The sequence below is a fragment of the Nomascus leucogenys genome, chromosome 12 (genome assembly GCF_006542625.1).
Source record: "Nomascus leucogenys isolate Asia chromosome 12, Asia_NLE_v1, whole genome shotgun sequence".
Lineage (NCBI taxonomy): Eukaryota > Metazoa > Chordata > Mammalia > Primates > Hylobatidae > Nomascus > Nomascus leucogenys.
The window spans coordinates 95,188,282-95,208,357 of NC_044392.1; the positions used below are offsets into that span (position 1 = coordinate 95,188,282).

The 20,076-nt window shown below is 33.8% G+C and overlaps 1 protein-coding gene across 3 annotated transcripts in view; it reads left to right on the top strand.

Moving 5' to 3' along the window:
• The window catches only part of ADGRL4 (adhesion G protein-coupled receptor L4), a 149,770-nt gene extending 131,117 nt beyond the window's left edge, over positions 1 to 18,653 (top strand). For 2 of the 3 annotated variants that reach the window (XM_030825141.1, XM_030825140.1), the window contains exons 13-15: positions 15,943 to 16,034; positions 17,418 to 17,586; positions 17,893 to 18,628. In XM_030825141.1, the coding sequence (XP_030681001.1) occupies positions 15,943 to 16,034; positions 17,418 to 17,586; positions 17,893 to 17,955 (324 nt within the window). In that variant the 3' untranslated portion in view covers positions 17,956 to 18,628. Of the gene's footprint in view, positions 1 to 15,942; positions 16,035 to 17,417; positions 17,587 to 17,892 lie in introns of all 3 variants that reach the window. The other variant, XM_003260239.4, reaches the window with a different exon arrangement.
• The last annotated feature ends 1,423 nt before the right edge of the window (positions 18,654 to 20,076 follow it).

A 20,076-nucleotide genomic window follows, 5' to 3' on the forward strand; every position in this document is an offset into this window, starting at 1 on the left:
TGCACTTTAGATGTCCACATTAAAGTTACATTAGAAACACTACTCATTGTAATTTTAAATGTTATGGATAATGGCATCAACATTTTAATTATGTGTTTTAATTTAACGTCATCATATTTGTTGGGTGCATCTTTCAGTGACCTCTGTAGTTCAAGGCACTTTAATACTCTAACCTTTATCTGTATTATGTATTAATAAGCATTTCAGTGCCTGTAACATTTTTCCACTTTTTTCATATTATTTTGACCTTCTTGAAACAATAGATAGCTGGAATTCAAAATAAGGAAAAGTGGAATTATATAAAAACATAAATAATACATTGGTAGTTTCAATATGTTCCTATATATGAGAGATATATTCTTACTGGAAATACGTTCAAAGACAATGTCCTTAAGGCACATACTAGAAAATGTCTTAAAAGTTGAATAAACTCATAGAAATTAGAAATCCAAAAAATATTTTTAAAAACTCTTGGATCTCTAAAGCCCAGTTGGAAATAACTGGTTACGATGAGATTCATCACTAGTATATCCTTATAAACGTAGCTTTACATTGAAGGATGTTACATAATGATATGATGAAAGGGAAAAGCTATGGATGTTGGTAAAGCAAGATAGTCATTAGAATTATTATTCACTTTACATTCCTGTAGTCTTTTAACCTTTACAAAACACTTTTAATATATCTCGGTTAATTCTAATGGAAGCTTCTGTAATACATGCAAATAAAAATAGTAACAGCATTTCATAAAATCTGATGTTTTACTAGATTTTTACACGATAATACTGTAATCTTGACTTATCTACTTAAAAATACCTACAGGGGTTCTGCTGTTTATAACTTTTTAAAGCTTTAGACCAATTGTTTGAAAAGGGCTGATTACACTAAGGCAAATTATGTGCATTCTTTTGTAGCTAACAGACAAAACCTTCAAGCTCCTATTCACTAAGAACCCATAAAATCCTTAAACTTGGCCAAGAGCACAGTATAGGTTCTAATCACCTTTGGACTTCTGATCATCCTCTGAAAGTAACACAATTTCCTTCCCCAAGCTGATCTACTACAAGAGGGAGCCTCTCTTTGAATCAGTCTTTCTTAGTCGTTGCAGAGCTCATGTTCTACACAGCTGAAGATATTTAAACTTCTCTATAAGTGTTTTTCATATCCCTCTGTCCCCTTTAATATTCCCTGCAAAATATGAGTTACAAATTTTGAGAGAATGTACAGTCTGCGTGACTTGGTCTTATTTCTTTCTCTCATATGGAGACATTGTGCAGTCTAGTTTCAGGGCTTCCCAGGGAATAAATATTTAAGATTCTTTTTGATGCAAAAATCATTCCACCTGATTGTATCTGATCAAAATGACAACCAGCCCAGGCAAACAGGGACGTGTGGATACTTTACCTAGAAGTGCACATTCTAGACCCTGTCTGCTGCTCAGCTTCTTTTTTCAAGAGCTCTCCATATTCAGTCACACTGGCTGCTTCACACTTCCTGAGAGGTTCTATGTACCTTCCCATCTCAGCACCTCTTCCCTAAAACATTCCCTATCACTTCCTTCTGTTCATACCTCCATCTAGTTACCACTCATTTGTCTTTCAGATATCAACTCAAACAACACTTTCCAAGGAAAGTCCTGCTTGATTCATTAGTCCGTAATAAATCTCATTGTTAAATGCTTTCATAGAAGCCCATTTTTTTCTTTTGGAAAACTTTTATCATTCTGCAATTACACATGTGTTAGTGTGAATAACCTATTAATATCTGTCTTCTCGAATGAATACTGTAAGCTCTGTGAAAACAAAACCTTATGGATTTTCTCCCAGTGTATTATCTTCAGAGGTTAGCATGTAGAATTCACTCAAGTAATACTGTTGAATGAATAAATGAATGATGCACCATGAAAAGTTACTCAGAAATGATATTTCCTTCCCTAAAATGGAAATTTAAATAAATAAATCATCATGGACATAAGATTATTTTGAGAAAAAATGTCAGAAAAGTATGTGCAGTATTCATTATAAACTATCACTTTTACTTTATTTACTTTTTTCTTAGAAAATCATTACTATATCTACCTATGTATATCAGTCTATCTACCTATGACATGCTTTCAGTAGGAATTTTAACACTGAGGTTTTACACTTAACTGAATGAAGTGAAGTGCTGGCCAGACAATGTCAGCAGTTTTCAAAAGCAATATGGATAGTGAAGAGTACAAACAATGGGTTCTTTCCATGCCCTGAGTTTCTAATATGTAGATGGGGATAACGTTATCTACTCCAGATACAGAGATACTGTTAAAAAATAAAATCAAATAGTTAGAGAATTTTTTTAAAGTCAGAAAAGGACAATTCTTAATAATTTGGGGAACAATCTTATATCTCTTCTATTTTTGCCTTTTAAATGAAAAATTAAATTGGCAATAATTTTAGATATACCTTTGAATTTAATTGCACAAGTTCTATTTTAGCTTCTCAGCAAACAACTTATATAAATTTATATTAAAGTTTTTATACCTTAAAGCTTACAGTTTTATAAACTTCCTTTGAAATGTTTGATTCTTACTAACCTCTGTTCTTGTTTTCTATTGCAAGTATATACAAGAAATATTTTTCATTGCTTGTATCTTAAGAAAGAGTTCATTACGTAGTATTCATTGTCACATTACATCAAACAATTACATTGTTGTAAATGCTCTTCACATAGAGTTGTTCTCCTTCACCTTTATTCCTTTCCATGATTTAAAATCATCTACAGTTAAAAACCAGTGATAAAGATAAACCCATGTAGCTCACTTACTCCCGTGCGGGTCACTTTATCCTTCATGGATACAAATGTCCAGTTCTCTCTGCCTTTTGATTCTGTTTTTGAGACTAGTAAATTATTCCTTCAAACGCTAAAAAAAAACCCACTATTAAAATATTCCTAATGGAAACATGTTAAAAATATGAAGTGCTAATATTATTTTAATGCCTAAAATGATTATGTATTAGGATGGGATTTTAGCCATAATTAAACAGAGCAATTATTTAGCTATAACATGAGGATTAATTTCCTAATAGACAAGTATCCTGCCAACTTGTTGACTAAGAATTTAGTTGTGGCCTACCAGCGTGCCCAAGTCTTAGATTAATGAATTTATATCATGAAATCCATGAATCTTTAGTTTCTGTTAGATGCAAAATATTGAAAGTTGTTCAATGTGTCTATCCACATCAACAGATGTAACTTTATTATTTTTCCCTACTCAGAGTTATTCTTGGAGAATAATTATATTTGGATAATGTTGGCTATATTTCTTAGTTTCTGTTGCCATGTATTATGTAATATTCTGTTTCTAATTCTATACTATTATGTCACAATCTGCAAAATGTGAGACAAAATAAAAATGTAATTTTTCAAAATGTTTAGTCAAATAAATGGCTAAATGCTCCTTTACAAAGGTTATTAAGGATACCTAGGATTTAAATATAGAGTCTATCCTTCACCCTTTTGTTTATTCAACAAATGATTGTTGAGCATCTTGTATATTCCAAACACTGTTCTAGGCCTTGAGAATACATCACCGAATAAAATAGAAAATAGTCTTTTTCCTTGTGGACCTTGGATTCTAGATCAGGAGCCATCAATGAGCATGGCTTATTTTTGTAAATAGTTTTATTGGGATACAGCCATACTCATTTGTTTGTTTATGCATTCTCTGCTTTAATGGTATGGCATAGTTGAGTAGTTGTGATCAAGGCCATATGTCTCTCAAAACCTCAAATTGTTATTTTCTGGACCTCGACAGAAAACATTTACTAACCCCAGCTGTATACTAGAGAAATGTAAGAAAAGGTAGCTATCTGCTCTCATAAAATTCCCAGAATTTCATAATGGATTAATTATGAATATTTCTTCTTATATTCTTGGTACTCTATGGGTCACCCTTTGCAATATAGTTATTTCTTTCTTTCTATAAACTTCTTGAAGGTAGTCAGGTTTATGATCTACAAATTACAATTCTACCACAGAGAAGCTTCAATGAGGAATTGTTTACAAAAATGATAAATGCTCAACTTACTGTGGAATTATATCCATTTCAGTACTTATTTTGCTGATATCACTTTAGAAGAAAGTCCTGAAAGTGGAAAATATTTTCCTCCTCTATATTATATATTGGCCAAAAATAAAGACAGACAAATATAAATCCTGGTATTTTAAGGTGCTATTGACAGGTCCAATGAAACCATATCACAAAACAATAATTATCCAATTGTTGAATAAATATCCATTATATGTAGTTTTGGTCACTTCAAGTTTTGAAGACAATATGGAAGAACCATAATTCTGTATGAGTGTTATAACCACTACTGATAATAATTGATGTTTGTTGAGAACTTAAATATTAGATATTCTTTGGAGTACTTTACATTAATTATGTAATTTAATACACACAACCTATGAGATAAGTACTAATACTATCCACATTTTACATACAAGGAAAGTAAGACACAAATAATTAAATATATTAACCTTCTCGTAAGTATGAAAACTGGAATTTGAACCTATGAATGTGGCTCTAAAGTCCATTTAGTCCATTTATTTTGAAGGTTGCATTTGTTGCTTTCTTAAAACTGTCATATTATGTAAGAAAGTGGTTTTCAAACTTTTTGACTAAAGACCCATCAGTAAAATGTACCTCACTAAATGTATGTTTATATCTTGAAAATGTCTATCATTTATTAGTTTACTAATATTTTATGTAAATTATCTTATACAGTATATAAAGTATATTGTAAAACATACTTTAAAATATATATTTAAAGAATGAACGATGAAATAACAATATTTAAAATAGATCAATATGATTCTCACTAAAATATTAGCATTTCATTTTTTAAAATGAAATATTGATTATACTTTAAATGCAGCAATTCAAAGGTATAGATCTAAGTTCAATACTTGGTTTAAATGACTATCAGGGAGCTGCAACCTCAAAAATACATTAAATCTGTACTTTCACATTAGATGTAGCAGATCTACCACTCTGGGTACTCTGTTCTGATACTTATTTCTTCAAATCTTCAGTACTGTTTTATTATTGCACATTCTAGAAGTTTTTAGTGAAGGAGTATATAAAGGAATACATTGAAATTTGGTGCTATTATTTTATTTGTTTTCCATGTCTTACTTCATGAGTTATTATATTATGTTCCATGTATTATTTTAGTTAATTTTATCATGAAGAACAGAGATTTTCTTCAATAGTACATTATGATGATGATGATGATTATTATTATTATTTTTAGATGGAGTCTCACTCTGTCACCAGGCTGGAGTGCAGTGGCATGATCTCAACTCACTGCAACCTCCACCTCTCAGGTTCAAGCGATTCTCCTGCCTCAGCCTCCTGAATAGCTGGGACTATAGGCACATGCCTCCACGCCCAGCAAATTTTTTTGTGTTTTTAGTAGAGAGGGAGTTTCACCATGTTGGCCAAGATGGTCTCAATGTCTTGACCTCGTGATCCACCCTCCTTGGCCTCCCAAAGTGTTGGGATTACAGGTGTAAGCCACCGCGCCCGGCCAATAGTACATGATTTTGTTTTTTACTTTCCACTATTAAGTAGAAAACATTACTAGAGACTGCTAAACATTTCATGAATATGCATAACTTTAAATATGACTGAAAACTGTGGATCTAAATCCATGCTTTAAATTGTCTTCTTAATACTTTGAGTTTTGTAATACCATTTAATCAAATCTGATTTGATCTTCATGGATTTTAACCATGACTGGCTTATATGGACTTTTTACATGGACTTGCAGCCTGGCTGGCACATAGCACACTGTAGAAGTAAGAAAAATGCCAGTTTGTCATTTTCTTGTTTGTATTTTCCTTAATAGTATTAATTTTAACCCACAGTGCACTTGGAGACATCTTAAGTCTTATTTGTCCATTTCATTAGGATTACTTTATTAAAACTAAATAGTGTGAGTTGACAGGCATGCATACAATATGATGCAGTAGACTGAAAGATAAAGAGGGTGGACCTCTCCACCTTGAGGAACAAATATAGCCTTCAGAATGGCTCAGATCTGTCATGGGACTCCACTCCATAGAGCATGGAAAAAGGAGGACACCAATGTCATTCATATTTTAAGTATTAACGTTTAATGTTTCCGTGGGAAAATATCAGCTAGAATTCGAATATGTTCTTCATGTACCCCAACTTATATTTTTTTGACAATCCACTTTGGAAATCACTATCATTAAATGATTATACAGTTATATTTGGACCGTAAAGGATGGAAAGCTTTGTTGTTCACCAGAACGGGAAAAATTACCACATTCTTTAATCCCTTGACGACAGAGAACAATGAGGACAGACGTCTCCAGTAAAGGATAATTAGTATAGTACACTAAATCCTGTTGGCTATTAAAAAGGCCTTCATCACTGGTATCATGACTAATTTGGATGAACACTAATGCCAAATAGCTAACCATATTAATACTTATTAATATGTTGTTCTTCTCCTTTAACTATTTCTCAAAGGCAATAACTGTTAGCTACACGTGTAAATAAATGTCTGTACAATTAAATTCTTAAAATTGTAGGTGTCAGTTTAGCTTCTCTTTATTGTTCCTTCATCTTGGTTTGGTAGCTTTGTAAAGTTCTCAGGAGCATAAACTCTATAATCTGTCTACCAGGTATGAGTATTGGCTCTGTTACCCCCTGATTGTATTGCCTTGGGCAAGTTATTTGACCTCTTTCTGCCTCTGTTGCCATAAATGTGAAACAAATGTAATAACAAGAGCAACAACAGAAATAATAATGGTAATGGTGATAATATTAAGGCAAAGAATGCTTATCCCGTTAAGTTGGTGAGTGGGTTAAATAAATTAATAAATAAAACAGACTTGGAACAATGTCTGGCACGTAGAAAGCACTCAGTATCAGCACTCAAAAATTTAATTTTGGGGGTTGTGGAGGTGGTCATTCACTTGAGTTTCAATATAACAGTAGTCTTTAAGTACATGCAGAATGCCACATTTTCTCAGAGCGATTATTCCGCTAATTGGGTTCCTCTGCAGCCAATGCCTGGTAGGAGAACATTGCTGTTTTCTAAAGTATAAATCTCAAGAGTTTACTGCATTTTTGTGATACTGTTACTATCCCAGAGCGATCTATTAAAATTTTTCTCCTTTTGCGATATAGAGCCTACTTTAATATATTTATTATGGCTTCAGATGTTTCAATGTGTTTCAGATCACTTAATTTTTTTTCACATAATTGTAGACTGCACTCCCATTTCTCTGAGGTCTGCTTTCTGCTGAGCTGAGTGTTGGTAACCTCAGCAGAGAAATATCTTTTAGCTCTGTAGATACTCCCAAGTGTGCTAAATCCTGACCCTAGTAAGTGATGAGGCTCATGGTGTTAGCAGAGAGACACTTCCTAGCAGTGTCATGTAGCTATATGTGGGGGTGAAAGTTATTCTATCTTTTCTACAAATCTGACAATCGGTGACCAAACACTGTGGCATCATACTTGCTGTAAATTTTGACAAATGTACCAATACCATTTTATACCTGTGCTTTATACATTTTATTTCTAACCATTACTTTACTAACAAAAGGTGCTTAACAGGTGCTGGCTCAATCCACTGCTTCCGGACACAACTGTACCATGGGTACCAAAGAGTTTCCAAAGAGAAAGAGTTCTGCCAAGCCCAAATGTATCATTTTCTGGGTTCAATCCTTTATGTGCCCTTTCACAGACTACATACTTTTAGGACATTTTATCAGTTTTACACATACACATATATTCAGTTTCCACAGTAGTTGGAACATCTAAAAATTTAGCCCCTCTTCCTTTGGGGTCTCTTTCAAACAATTATAGATCAGCCTGTGTGAAGAGGGTGACATCCTTGGGGTTTTCCACTAAGAAGCCAATGTCCTCAGATTATAAAAAGATCAGATGCGAACAAAATTTGAAAGCTATGAAGTTAGGGTTGACACGCAGGATGCTAAGTGTAGTTAAATTTTAGATAAACAATGAATGAATTTTTAAGTGTAAATATGCCCCCAAATATTGCATGGAATTAATATTAATATTTGGAACCAAGATACTGGTATCCTATATTTTTATTTACAACATCTGGCAATCCTATGTGAAGGACCTATGAAGGTAAGAGTTTTACAGAAGAAATATGGTAGGTTCTATAAGTTAGTATTTATTTTAAACTGGATTATAAATCTTATACAATTTAATTACATTAAACCTTTTAATATTTAAAATCCAGTTTAAAATAAATACTAATTTAAAGATAATAAAAACTATAATTATAGGGTATTTCATTATATACATATACACATTGTATTTAGTCCATTCTCACACCCCTACAAAGAACTGCCTGAGACTGGGTAATTTATGAAGAAAAGAGGTTTAATTGACTCACAGTTCCTCAGGCTGTACAGGAAGCATGGCTGGGAAACTTGCAATCATGAAGTGAAGGAGAAGCAAGTACGTCTTCACATGGTGATCAGAGAGGGAAAAATAGTGAAGGGAGAGGTGCTACACCCTTTCAAACACCCGGATCTCGTGAGAACTCTATCACAAGAACAGCAAAGGGGAAAGTCTGCCTCTATGATTCAATCACCTGCACCAATCCCCTCCTTCAAAACTAAAGATTACAATTCAACATGAGATTTGGGTGGGCGCACAGAGCCAAACCATATCATACCTACACACACGTATATGTACATGTGCATGTATTTCTGCCTATATTAGTTTTCTATTGCTGCTATAACGAATTACCACAATTCAGTGGCCTAAGACAACACAAACATATTATCTCACAGTTCTGTAGGTTAGAAGTCTGGGTATCGTACGACGCAGCTGATTTTTCTGCTTAGAGTCTCACTGGGCTAAAATCAAGATATCAGTGTCTCTGGAGGGACTGCGGAAGAATTTGTTTCCACTTTTATTCAGGTTATTAGCCAAATTGAGTTCCATGCAGTTGTGGGACTAAGGCCCCATTTCCTTGCTGGCTGTGAGACGGGGCTCCTACTCAACCTCAGAGGCCTCCCACCTTCCCTGACTCGTGATCTCATTCATCTTCAAAGCCAGCAACAGCTGTTGGTGTCTTTTCCTGCTTAAATTTCTCTGCCTCCGCTTCATTTTTGCCTTATCTCTCCCACCAAATCCCTTATGCCTCAAAGGCTCATGTGATTATATTGGGCTCAGCCAGGTAATTCAAGATCACTTCCCTATCTTAAAGTTTATAACATTAATTCTATCTGTAATATCCCTTTTGCCATATTCACAGGTTCCAGGAATCATGGTGTGGACATTTTTTTGGAGGGGGAGCCATTATTCTGCTTTACACACACCCAATTTTCTGATACTCTGTGATAAGCATTTTAACAAGGCACTTAATGTGGTAATCTCAATTGGGAAATGGTTAAAAAAAAAAAAGAAAATAAGACAGAAGGCAAAACCTGTACTGCTTTGATTCCAGTTTAACTCATGGACAATAAAGCATAATTTAAAATTTTGATGCTTAAATTAATAACTACATAGGGCCAAGCATGATGGCTCATGCCTGTATTCCCAGCACTTTGGGAGACCTAGGTGGACAGATCACTTGAGCCCAGAAGTTTGAGACCAGCTTGGGCAATATGGTGAAACCCCATCTCTACTTAAAAATACAAAATTAGCCAGGTATGCTGGTGCACACCTGTGGTCCCAGCTACTCAGGAGGCTGAGGTGGGAGGATCGCTTGAGCCCAGGAGGTTGAGGCTGCAGTAGACTATGATTGTACCGCTGCACTCCAGCCTGGGCAACAGAGCAAGACCCTGTCTCAAAAAAAGTACATACATACATAGCCATTTCTGCAGTGGTATAAGGATTGAGAATGAACAGCTGTTGTATATGGCTATTCAGTAGGCCAGTCAGTAGAAACCCATCCGTTGTTCATAGCAAAAGCGGGTCTGTCCTAGGCCAGTTGACTTAAAGGTAATAAAACTATTTGAAAGAACAAAGACGTTATGATTATGACACATCCTTAAATGAACCAGATTCCGTTTGATAGATATGAAAAATTTAAGCATGGGTCTAAAAGTGCTGTAAGAGAAATCTTTTCATTTTTTTTGATGAGATCAAACATCAGCATATAGATGGCTTCATCAATTATTGAGAAAAAGACTAAGAAAAGAAAAATGACTGAATGGGATGCTTCATTTTGAAGTCTGATTTTGAAGCCTTTGGGGTGAATGTACCTGTAGCTCTAAATCCTTCAGAATTAGTTGTCGTTCTTTCACTGGCTCATCTACTTAAATTTCTTGTTTTTTTTAAAGACACTTAAAAAATTTTAGCACACTGTCAAACAGCAAAATGTATGTGCTAAGCTTTGAAATACATGAAATATATGAACTGTAATGTATCTGAAGTTAAGAAACAGGTCTCTTTATAGATAAATATCATTAAGATGCAACAAAAAATGACTTTAAATTTAAAATATTGCTTTATCTCAAGAGTTAAATGTTCATGACTTTGAGTGATTTTTTTTCCCTTCACAGCTATTTTTATTCTCTTCTGTATTCTGAAGTGCAGCATTGAATTTCAAAGTTCTTATACTTGCCATCTAAGGTCCTTGCCCTGTTTATTTCTATCAAAGTATCATGGAACCCAAGTTGACAATCTAAAATCGTTAAAAAAAAAAAAAAGAGAGACAAAAGTGATAATGAAGGAATGTTCATTTACAAATCATTAGTTATCCCTGGCGCTTTTTTGGCGCTAACATTTGGAGATTAATAAATGGACCACAGTGGATTAAATAAGCACACACAGATATGCACTAAGGAGTCAAAGTGCATCTCATTTGAAAAGCACTGTTTTCTTAATTCAGATGAATACCAATGATTTTTCTTACATTTTAAGGAATTACCCAAGTCTGCTATCATGATGTTAGACACTGCCATGTAAATATAGTGCTGATAGTATCTTTCTAGCTGCTTAACCCAAAATGGAGACTTTTATCATCTTTCCTCCAAGTCATTACCTCTGGGTTAACTGAAAACTATTTTTTATTATTAGAAATGCTTTCTAATTCTTTATCATCTTTTTTTGAGGTATCCTTTTTTTTTTAACCTCATCTCAAACACTTCATACCTATTTCATAAAATTCCCCAAAGATGTTTTTCCATGCCGTGTAAACTTTATTTCCACCTCTACGTACATAAACTCATGTGCCTTTAGATGTCTTTAGGTGATACTGATTCTTTATTTAAAGCTTTGACGCTGTTAGAAAAAGGATTTAAAGTAGCTTATATATTTATGGATAAAGAGAGGACACAGACAATATAAAGGAGTAAATGTGAGTTTTGCCAGTTACCTCAAATTTGCTGAATATTTTAATATGAGATTGGGGGTAACTGGGAAAACCTATATTTTTCTTTATTTACCCCAAATTTGCTGAACATTGTAATATGACTTTGGATCATATAATTCAGCAAATTTTGAATAATGAAAGAAAAACATTCTAAATAATTTTAGAGAAGTATTTTTTCTGGTAAAGGTTATTATTCTGATACAAAGTTAAAGAAAAAACTTGTTATGACTGTTGTTAAATGGCATGGGAGACTTTATTCAGGACTATTGTGATAGGTGTCAAAACTATGGCAGGGGAGAGGCGGATTGGCCCAACTCTGAAATCAGGGGATTTATAGCCAAGGCACAAGTTAAGGGTAATAGAATAATTAGTGAGAAGAGAAGACATGGGTAAGAGGAATTCTTGCTAAACTGACTTAACAGGATTTCTACTGAATGGCAAGCCAGGGTGACCAAATATCAAGGATGTGAGTTGAAGAATTTGATTACGTATTGAGAACGATCAGGTATCAGAAGTGAAGAGATTCTCTCTAAACTGACTTATCAGAAATTTTACTGAAACTGGACTCCACAAGATCAGACACTGAAGCCCAAGGTCAAGGCTTAACTAGTAGTGAAGAGGACTCACAGGAACCTGGCTAAAGGTTGGTCAAGGAGAGTGTCAGTTTTTTAATGACTAAGGCAAGGGAAGAACATGTTGGCATACAAAGTTTGCATTGTGCAAAACAGTAAAGAATACTCATCATTCTCTACATTTCCATAAAATTGAACTTAGGTCTGATTTTATCATTTCAGTTTCAGTTTTTTTAATATAAGTACATGGCAGGGAGTATGTAGGCAAGATGGCATTTAAACAGAGTGATGAGGGAATGAGCCATGGGAATATCTTAGTGCCCAAATTCAACTGCCCTATGGCATGGTGCATGGGGTACTGGAGAAACTATGGCAAACTCACTGTGAGTGGAGTGAAGTGGTCAAAAGATAGAGAAGTAATGCTTGGGGGAAGAGGGATAGCAGAGATCAAATCATTTCAGACCTAAAACCCACTGTGCGATCTTTTACTTTAACTCTGAATGACATAGGAAGCCATTGGAGGATTCTGAACAGGGAGAAGATCTGACTTACATTTTAAAGAGATCAGTTTGGCTGCTATTATGAGATAGATTATAGGAAGGTAAGGATGGCAGAAGAGAGATCAATTAGGAGGTTTCTGAAGTAGCGCAGAGGAAGCATGATGGTGGCCTGTTTCAGGATAGTGCCTGTGGAAATGGCAAGTAGTTAGTGGTCATATTCCGAATATGTTTTGAAGGTAGAAATAAGGAGTTCACTGACTGATAACTTAGAAGAATAAGAAAATATTTTTTGAGATGGGGAAGCTTGCAGAAAAAAATAGGTTATTTGCGGGAAGAACAGCAGTTTGGTTTTTGACTTTTCTTTAATTCACAATGCCTATTAGACTTCCAAATGGAGGAGTTAGATTGGGCCAAAGGACAGACAAAACGGGCATGTAAGATTAGAATGAAGGTTTAGGAAGTACCTGTCTTGGGACTTAGCATTTAAACTAGAATTTAATCAGTTATAATGCATTAGTAGATCGAATAATGAAGGGACAAAAAGTATTCTGTAGAGAAAAACAACATAGGAAAATCCTCAAGGCTTGAGGAGCTAAGAAAGTGATATTCCTACAAACAATTGATAAAGGCGGCAGGAGCATAGTAAACAAAGTGAAGAGTGGCATGAACCATTGGGTCTGATCACCTAGGAAGTAAGAGTACATAGATAGGTCCAATGATTGATGTTCACAGTAATTATTTATTTCTCTGTGTTGTCCTCCTTCGCCTCTACTGGTCATTCACCACTGCTTAGAAATCCCTATTTAGGGTGCAGCCATCTGTGTTCTTTCATGACACAACTACGTGGTGCTTTCTGAATCGTGTTGCACTTGCCTGTTCTCTGGTCATCTCCTCCAGCATACTATAGGTTCTTTAAGGAGAGAAAGCCTATAGTACATAAATAATTATTGAACAAAACAGTAAACAAACCTTTGCACTTCAAATAAAATCTAAGTGATAATTGTCCCTGTCCTCCTCACCCAACTCATGTCATGCCACTCTTCGCTTTGTTTACTATACTCCAGCCATCTTTATCAATTGTTTGTAGGAATATCACTTTCTTAGCTCCTCCAGCCTTGAGGATTTTCCTATGCTGTTTTTCTCTATAGAATACTTTTTGTCCCTTCATTATTTGATCTACTAATGCATTATAACTGATTAAATCCAGGTTTAAATGCTAAATCCCCAGACGGGTACTTCCTAAACCTTCATTCTAATCTTACATGTCCATTTTGTCTCTCCTAAAAGTTCTAATTTGTGAATTAATAGCATTTATCATAGTTTGTAGATTTGTAAGGATTGTATGCTTGTTTGTTTACTGTTTCTCAACAGAATCTATGAGAACAAAAGACCATGTCTGTTTTAATCATTAATAGGTACCTAGCCCTTGCCACTGCACCAGACACTTCATAGGCCCTTTAAAAAATTCTTAGCATAAGTGAAAATAAAAATTTCCACATATTTGTATTATTATCAATGGATATGGATAATATAATCAGTATATTTGTGATTTTTGGATAACGTGAAACTATAACGCCTTTTGATAAACATGTTTTAATCTGTTTTCTCTTAAATTTGGGAAAATATGAGCTAATGGAATAAGAATTAGTCTCCCACTTGCCCAGCAGCACCTGGGTTTTATAAGTATGTAAACATTTTCCATTTTTTACAGAAAAATTGTACTTTCAAGATTTGGATCACCTCAGGGAATGTTCCATTTCCTCTCTTCACTAGTTCAGCATGTGATGTAGAAGAGCGTATCTGTGTGAACTTCTGAGAAACCATTAGCAGTATGAACAACTATTTTTCAAACAGTTTTATTGAAAACAGAAGTTTGAGAAACTTAAATAAATTGCTATTTATGTGGAAAATGTGTGGATCTAGAGAACAGTTTTTCTCGTCATTTGCTTTATCTTCTAACTCTTTGTTGAGATAACAAGCTCAATATAAATACCTCATAAAAATTATTTAAAATTTTTCAAACCAATAATGGTTAGGCATATATTATTTAGACTAATCAAATTTTACAACTCTATTTATAAATATATGTGTATATATTTATAAAATTAAATACAGTTGTTTCCAAATTTATACAAAGAAGCTATAGCTATTGAAATCTAGAAAATACTAAGTATTCCAGTTTCATGAGTATGAAAGACTACTTATAAAATTAAATATTATTTAATTGTCATTTCAGTTAATTGAGCATACAAAGAGGATGGAACTATCACCTAAATCAATTTAAATATTCTTTATCCCACCTCTGCAGTTGCTAAAGTATGGAAGCATTACTATAATTAGGATTAATTACTCATATAATTAGAAGTAATGGACATTTGGAAACTGGAAGTAGAGACTAGACCCCTTATTCCTCTGAGACATCCTCTCAAGGACCCCTCCATACAAAAGTGGCAACATGAAATTCCCAGGCCCATTATTTTATACTGCTGTTTGTAATACTACAATGTGCTAAATTTCATTTTGAGAGGCTACATAAAACTCATTAGAATATAGAAAAAAGAAATGTTTGAAAACTGTAAGCTTCTGAATTACTAGTAGAAGAATTGGCTGAAAATTATAATGTTGCACTTTGCTGTTGTCATTCCAAAGTGTCTTTGGAAAAATCTGCTTGAATTAATAAAATCTATTTCATAAGGGATTAGCCTTCCAACTATTTTTATAATATTTAATGTTTTAAATTATTGGCATGCTCATATTAGACTATCTATACATTTAACATATATCCCTCATTTAGCCTTCTAACACTGCGATATGACTTGGAGGTCTTCAAAACTACAGAAAAAGAAAAATAAGAGGAAACTTTTCATAAAGCAGTCACAATAAAAAGGGTGACAACTCTCTGACAAACATTTAATTCATTGATTAACATTTTGAAAGCATCCAAGGTTAAATCAAGGAAAAAGAAATATTAACATTTGCATTAGGAGAGAATCTAGATAAATCATACAAGAGAAAGTACATTCAAACATTTCCTCACAATAGAAACTGAGAGTGTTTTGTTGAGTTTTCTTATTTCTTTTCAATCTTTCAATTTTTCTTTTCCAGTCTAAATTTTCAAAGGATTCACAGAATTATCACTAACACGTTTCTTCAAAGAAACAGTATAGAATTTACTGAACAAAAATTTGCTTTCTTTAGTGTTTGGAAAGCTTTCCAAACCAAAATTTACCTTAATGTATATATTAATCATATTAGTGGCAGCAGATGATACTCATCAATCTTTAGGTATGATGATAACATCTGAAAAAGTTTCATAAACAGGTTGCTTTCACTACCACTTGTACTGATAATTTTCAGTGATATTGTAAAGAACTATATAAATGCCATGATTTTTAGTTTCTATCTTAATGAAATCTCTACTATTTATTTTCTTTATATGTATCTAATTTAAGATGAAACCTGTCTCTTCTTTGAAATTAATTCTTTTTCCAGGTTAATCTCTTGGCTTTTGGAGTTATCATATACAAAGTTTTTCGTCACACTGCAGGGTTGAAACCAGAAGTTAGTTGTTTTGAGAACATAAGGTAAATGTGTCTTTAAGTTCACTTTTTTTTTTAGTAGTTAAAAGCTTTAGTAACTCAAAGTACAGATAATTTGGGGAATTATTTTTAGATGATTGTTTCATACTTTACCATATTTAAAAGACGTATTGAAAAATAGCATTTAGTATGTATATTAAGACTACAATTACTGCAGATTAAGTGGTAAGAAGCAATTTTTTTCAAACATACACCCCTTTGAAAGGGAAAAGATGATGACTGTGTTTTAAGGCAAGGAAGGCCTTAGTGATTATCTTTCATAAAATGTTTTTCAGAACTTAGTAACTGTTTCTTTCTTGTAATTCCTAGTTTGCATGTTGTCATGATTTTTCCTTTACACCCACCCTCCCGCTTTAAAACTGATTTATTGAAACCTTGAAAATGATTTGTTCAGGAAGAGCTGAATTATGCTATAGGGAACACTGGAAACAACGGACTATTTGTGTTGCTTGGGAACACTCCTGTAGTTTCAATACCTTGCACAAGATTTATAGTTGGGATTTAGTAAATGCTTGACCGATTACTTTCTTTTAGTCCTCACCAGTCATGGTTTCACGTAGTGTACTGGTTTTAATAAAGTTGAAAATGACTCATTTTCTGAGGTACACTGCTAAAACATCTACTGCAATAAAGAATGATTGGACTAAAAATGAATGAGAGAATAATCATTAGTTGCTTCATTTCCAAGGCAACGTCCTTAGTGAGCAGGATAGAATACTGCTTTACCAAAAGTCACAGGCATTCTGCCGAAAAGACGTGAGAGTGAGTATGTGGGTGTATTTTTTCTTTAATTTTTAAGAAAACAGTATTCTGTAATGAATTTATTTTGATATATTTTTGTATTGCAAAAGCAAAACAAAATAAAACAAAACCCTATTTTTATATCCTACACGTTCTTTTCTTCTAAACCTGAAAGGAAGGCAGAGCCTCCTTTGATGTAATAGATACGTGCTGACCCCAGTCCACATGGTATACTTTTCAGAGTTTCTTAGGGAAAATACTTCCTAACAGATATATGTCTTACCTTCGGGAATTCCTGCAACATTACATTTGAAATCAAAGCATGCACACTGCAGTACACCAGACAAAAATATGTTAAGATTAAGGAAATTACCTAATCATAATTCCATGTTTTGGTAATAGCAATTTGACTTTGGAAGCACACCCCTGCCACGGTTCAGTAGCATACCCTAAAGGCTGTCCCACTTAACGGCAGCACAACTTAGCAGTTTTGAAATTCTATTGGGTCTATTTGTAAAAGGTTTCTTGGTTATACTGAAAACTCACCTCTCACATAATTTGAGTAATTTGGGAGACGTGTTGACTATACACGGCGTTCTTCACTGTCGCCTGTCTCATATGTGATAGGTCTTGTGCAAGAGGAGCCCTCGCTCTTCTGTTCCTTCTCGGCACCACCTGGATCTTTGGGGTTCTCCATGTTGTGCACGCATCAGTGGTTACAGCTTACCTCTTCACAGTCAGCAACGCTTTCCAGGGGATGTTCATTTTCTTATTCCTGTGTGTTTTATCTAGAAAGGTAAACAATTTCTTATTTTGGTCGAACCTAGTATATTCATGTAGCATCAGTTGCCAAATTGATAGAAAATTCTTACTCTCATGGATTTATGACTTCTGCCTTTATTGCCTAAATCGCCTAGCTGTTCATAGGAAAATATGCTTTTAAAAGAACCTTGGTATTAGGGATATAAATATAACTTAAATGGACATATTCTGAGCTATAATACTTTAGAAAACCATATATAGCAATTTATTGTGATCTGAAAAAAATTAAATGTGATTGTTCTGATTAACATTTCTTCCTTTCCTTTTTTTTAATTTTTAGATACAAGAAGAGTATTACAGATTGTTCAAAAATGTCCCCTGTTGTTTTGGATGTTTAAGGTAAACATAGAGAATGATGGATAATTACAACTGCACAAAAATAAAAATTCCAAGCTGTGGATGTCCAATGTGTAAAAATGACTCATCAAATTATCCAATTATTAACTACTAGACAAAAAGTATTTTAAATCAGTTTTTCTGTTTACACTATAGGAACTGTAGATAATAAGGAAAAATTATGTATCATATAGATATAGTATGCTTTTCTACGTGAAATAGTTCTGTTAAAAATAGTATTGCAGATATTTGGGAAGTAATTGGTTTCTCAGGAGTGATATCCCTGCACCCAAGGAAAGATTTTCTTTCTAACACAAGAAGTATATGAATGTCCTGAAGGAAACCACTGGCTTGATATTTTTGTGACTCCTGTCGCCTTTGAAACTAGTCCCCTACCACCTTGGTAATGAGCTCCGTTACAGAAAGTGGAACATAAGAGAATGAAGGGGCAGAATATCAAACAGTGAAAAGGGAATGACTGTTATAATAATAAGATGTATTTTGAATAAACTTGTTTTTTCTGTAGACTAGCTGAGAAATTGTTGAGATAAAATAAAGAATTGAAGAAACACACTTTACCATTTTGTGAATTGTTCTGAAATTAAATGTCCACTAAAACAACTTAGACTTCTGTTTGCTAAATCTATTTCTTTTTCTAATATTCTAAAAAAGAAAAAAAAGGTTTACCTCCACAAATTGAAAAAAGAAAAGCAAAAAAAAAATCTGTTGCTAAGGTTAGACTGAGATATATACTATTTCCATACTTATTTCACTGATTGTGACTTTGGATATTAAATCAGTAAAATATAAATGTGTCAAGATATAATATTGTTTATGCCTATCGATGTAAAAACAGTGTAATAAAGCTGAAGTATTCTATTCTATTACCTTTCAGTGAAGTGAAAGTTATACTATCTCATTAGTATGTTTGAATCCTTTATTATTTTTAATTTTAGAAATATTGCAGTTCACATTGCAATATTCCCTTTAATTTACTATTTTTAAAGGGGTATTATAAATATGAAAGTATTTATAAAGTGAATTGCTATTTTTTCTGTTCAGAAAAGTACACATTTAAAATTGTTATTGTTAACAATGTGTAAACACATTTAAAGTTGTTATTGTTAACAAAGAAATCATGGTGAACTGTGGAGGTTTTCACAGTGGATCCATTTTCTGACAGTTTTCTACTATCTATTAAATCATATCTGCTTAAATATATAGCTTCTATCTATCTTTAAATCTTCTCATTAAAATGTAGAAGCAGTGACTTTGATCTCAAAAATAGGTAATTTTTCTTTGCCTACCTCTAAAAGTGTGCCAATACACTAAATTTGTGATTTTAAATTAATTTCTCCAGCTGTTGAAATGAAGCCTGCCAAATCTTGCTCTAACAAATAAAATGTTATCTAAACGAAGCAATTCTGCTACAGCTTTGCTGAATTCCTGTTCTCAAGAAAGATGAGCTACCTGCCAAAGGGTCTCCTACATTTTTAGGGAATCCATGATAATAACTTCTCATTCTCTTCTAATTTCTTATATAGTAAGCCTGTGACCTATTATTATCAGTGCCATTGCAGGATAATGTTATAGAAATGTGATATTGAAAATACTCATCTGTTTTATAGATATATTCAAAACTTTGTGTGGTAGACAGAATAATGCCCCCTCCCAAGAAAATGTCCATGCCCTAATCTTCAGAACCTCTTAATATGGTAGATTACATGGTGAGGAGAATTAAAGTTGCAGATGAAATTAAGTCTATTAATCAGCTGACCTTGAGATGAGGAGATGATCCTAGATTATCCAGGTGGGCCCAGTGTCATCACAATGTCCTTATAAGTGAAGGAGAGATTCAGAAGAAGGGCAGGAGTTACAGTGATGCAGTGTGGCGCAAACTCTACCAGCCATTGCTGGCATTGAGATGGAACTCCACAAACCAAGGAATGAGGACAGCCTCTAGAAGCAGAAAAAGGCAAGGAAATGTATTCTTCCCTGGCATCTCCAGAAGGGAGTCAGCCCTGCTGATACCTTTGTTTTAGCTCAGGAAAACCCATTTCAGACTTCTAAACTCCACACCTATAAGATAATAAGTTTATGGTGTCTTAAGCCAAGTTTGTGAATAATT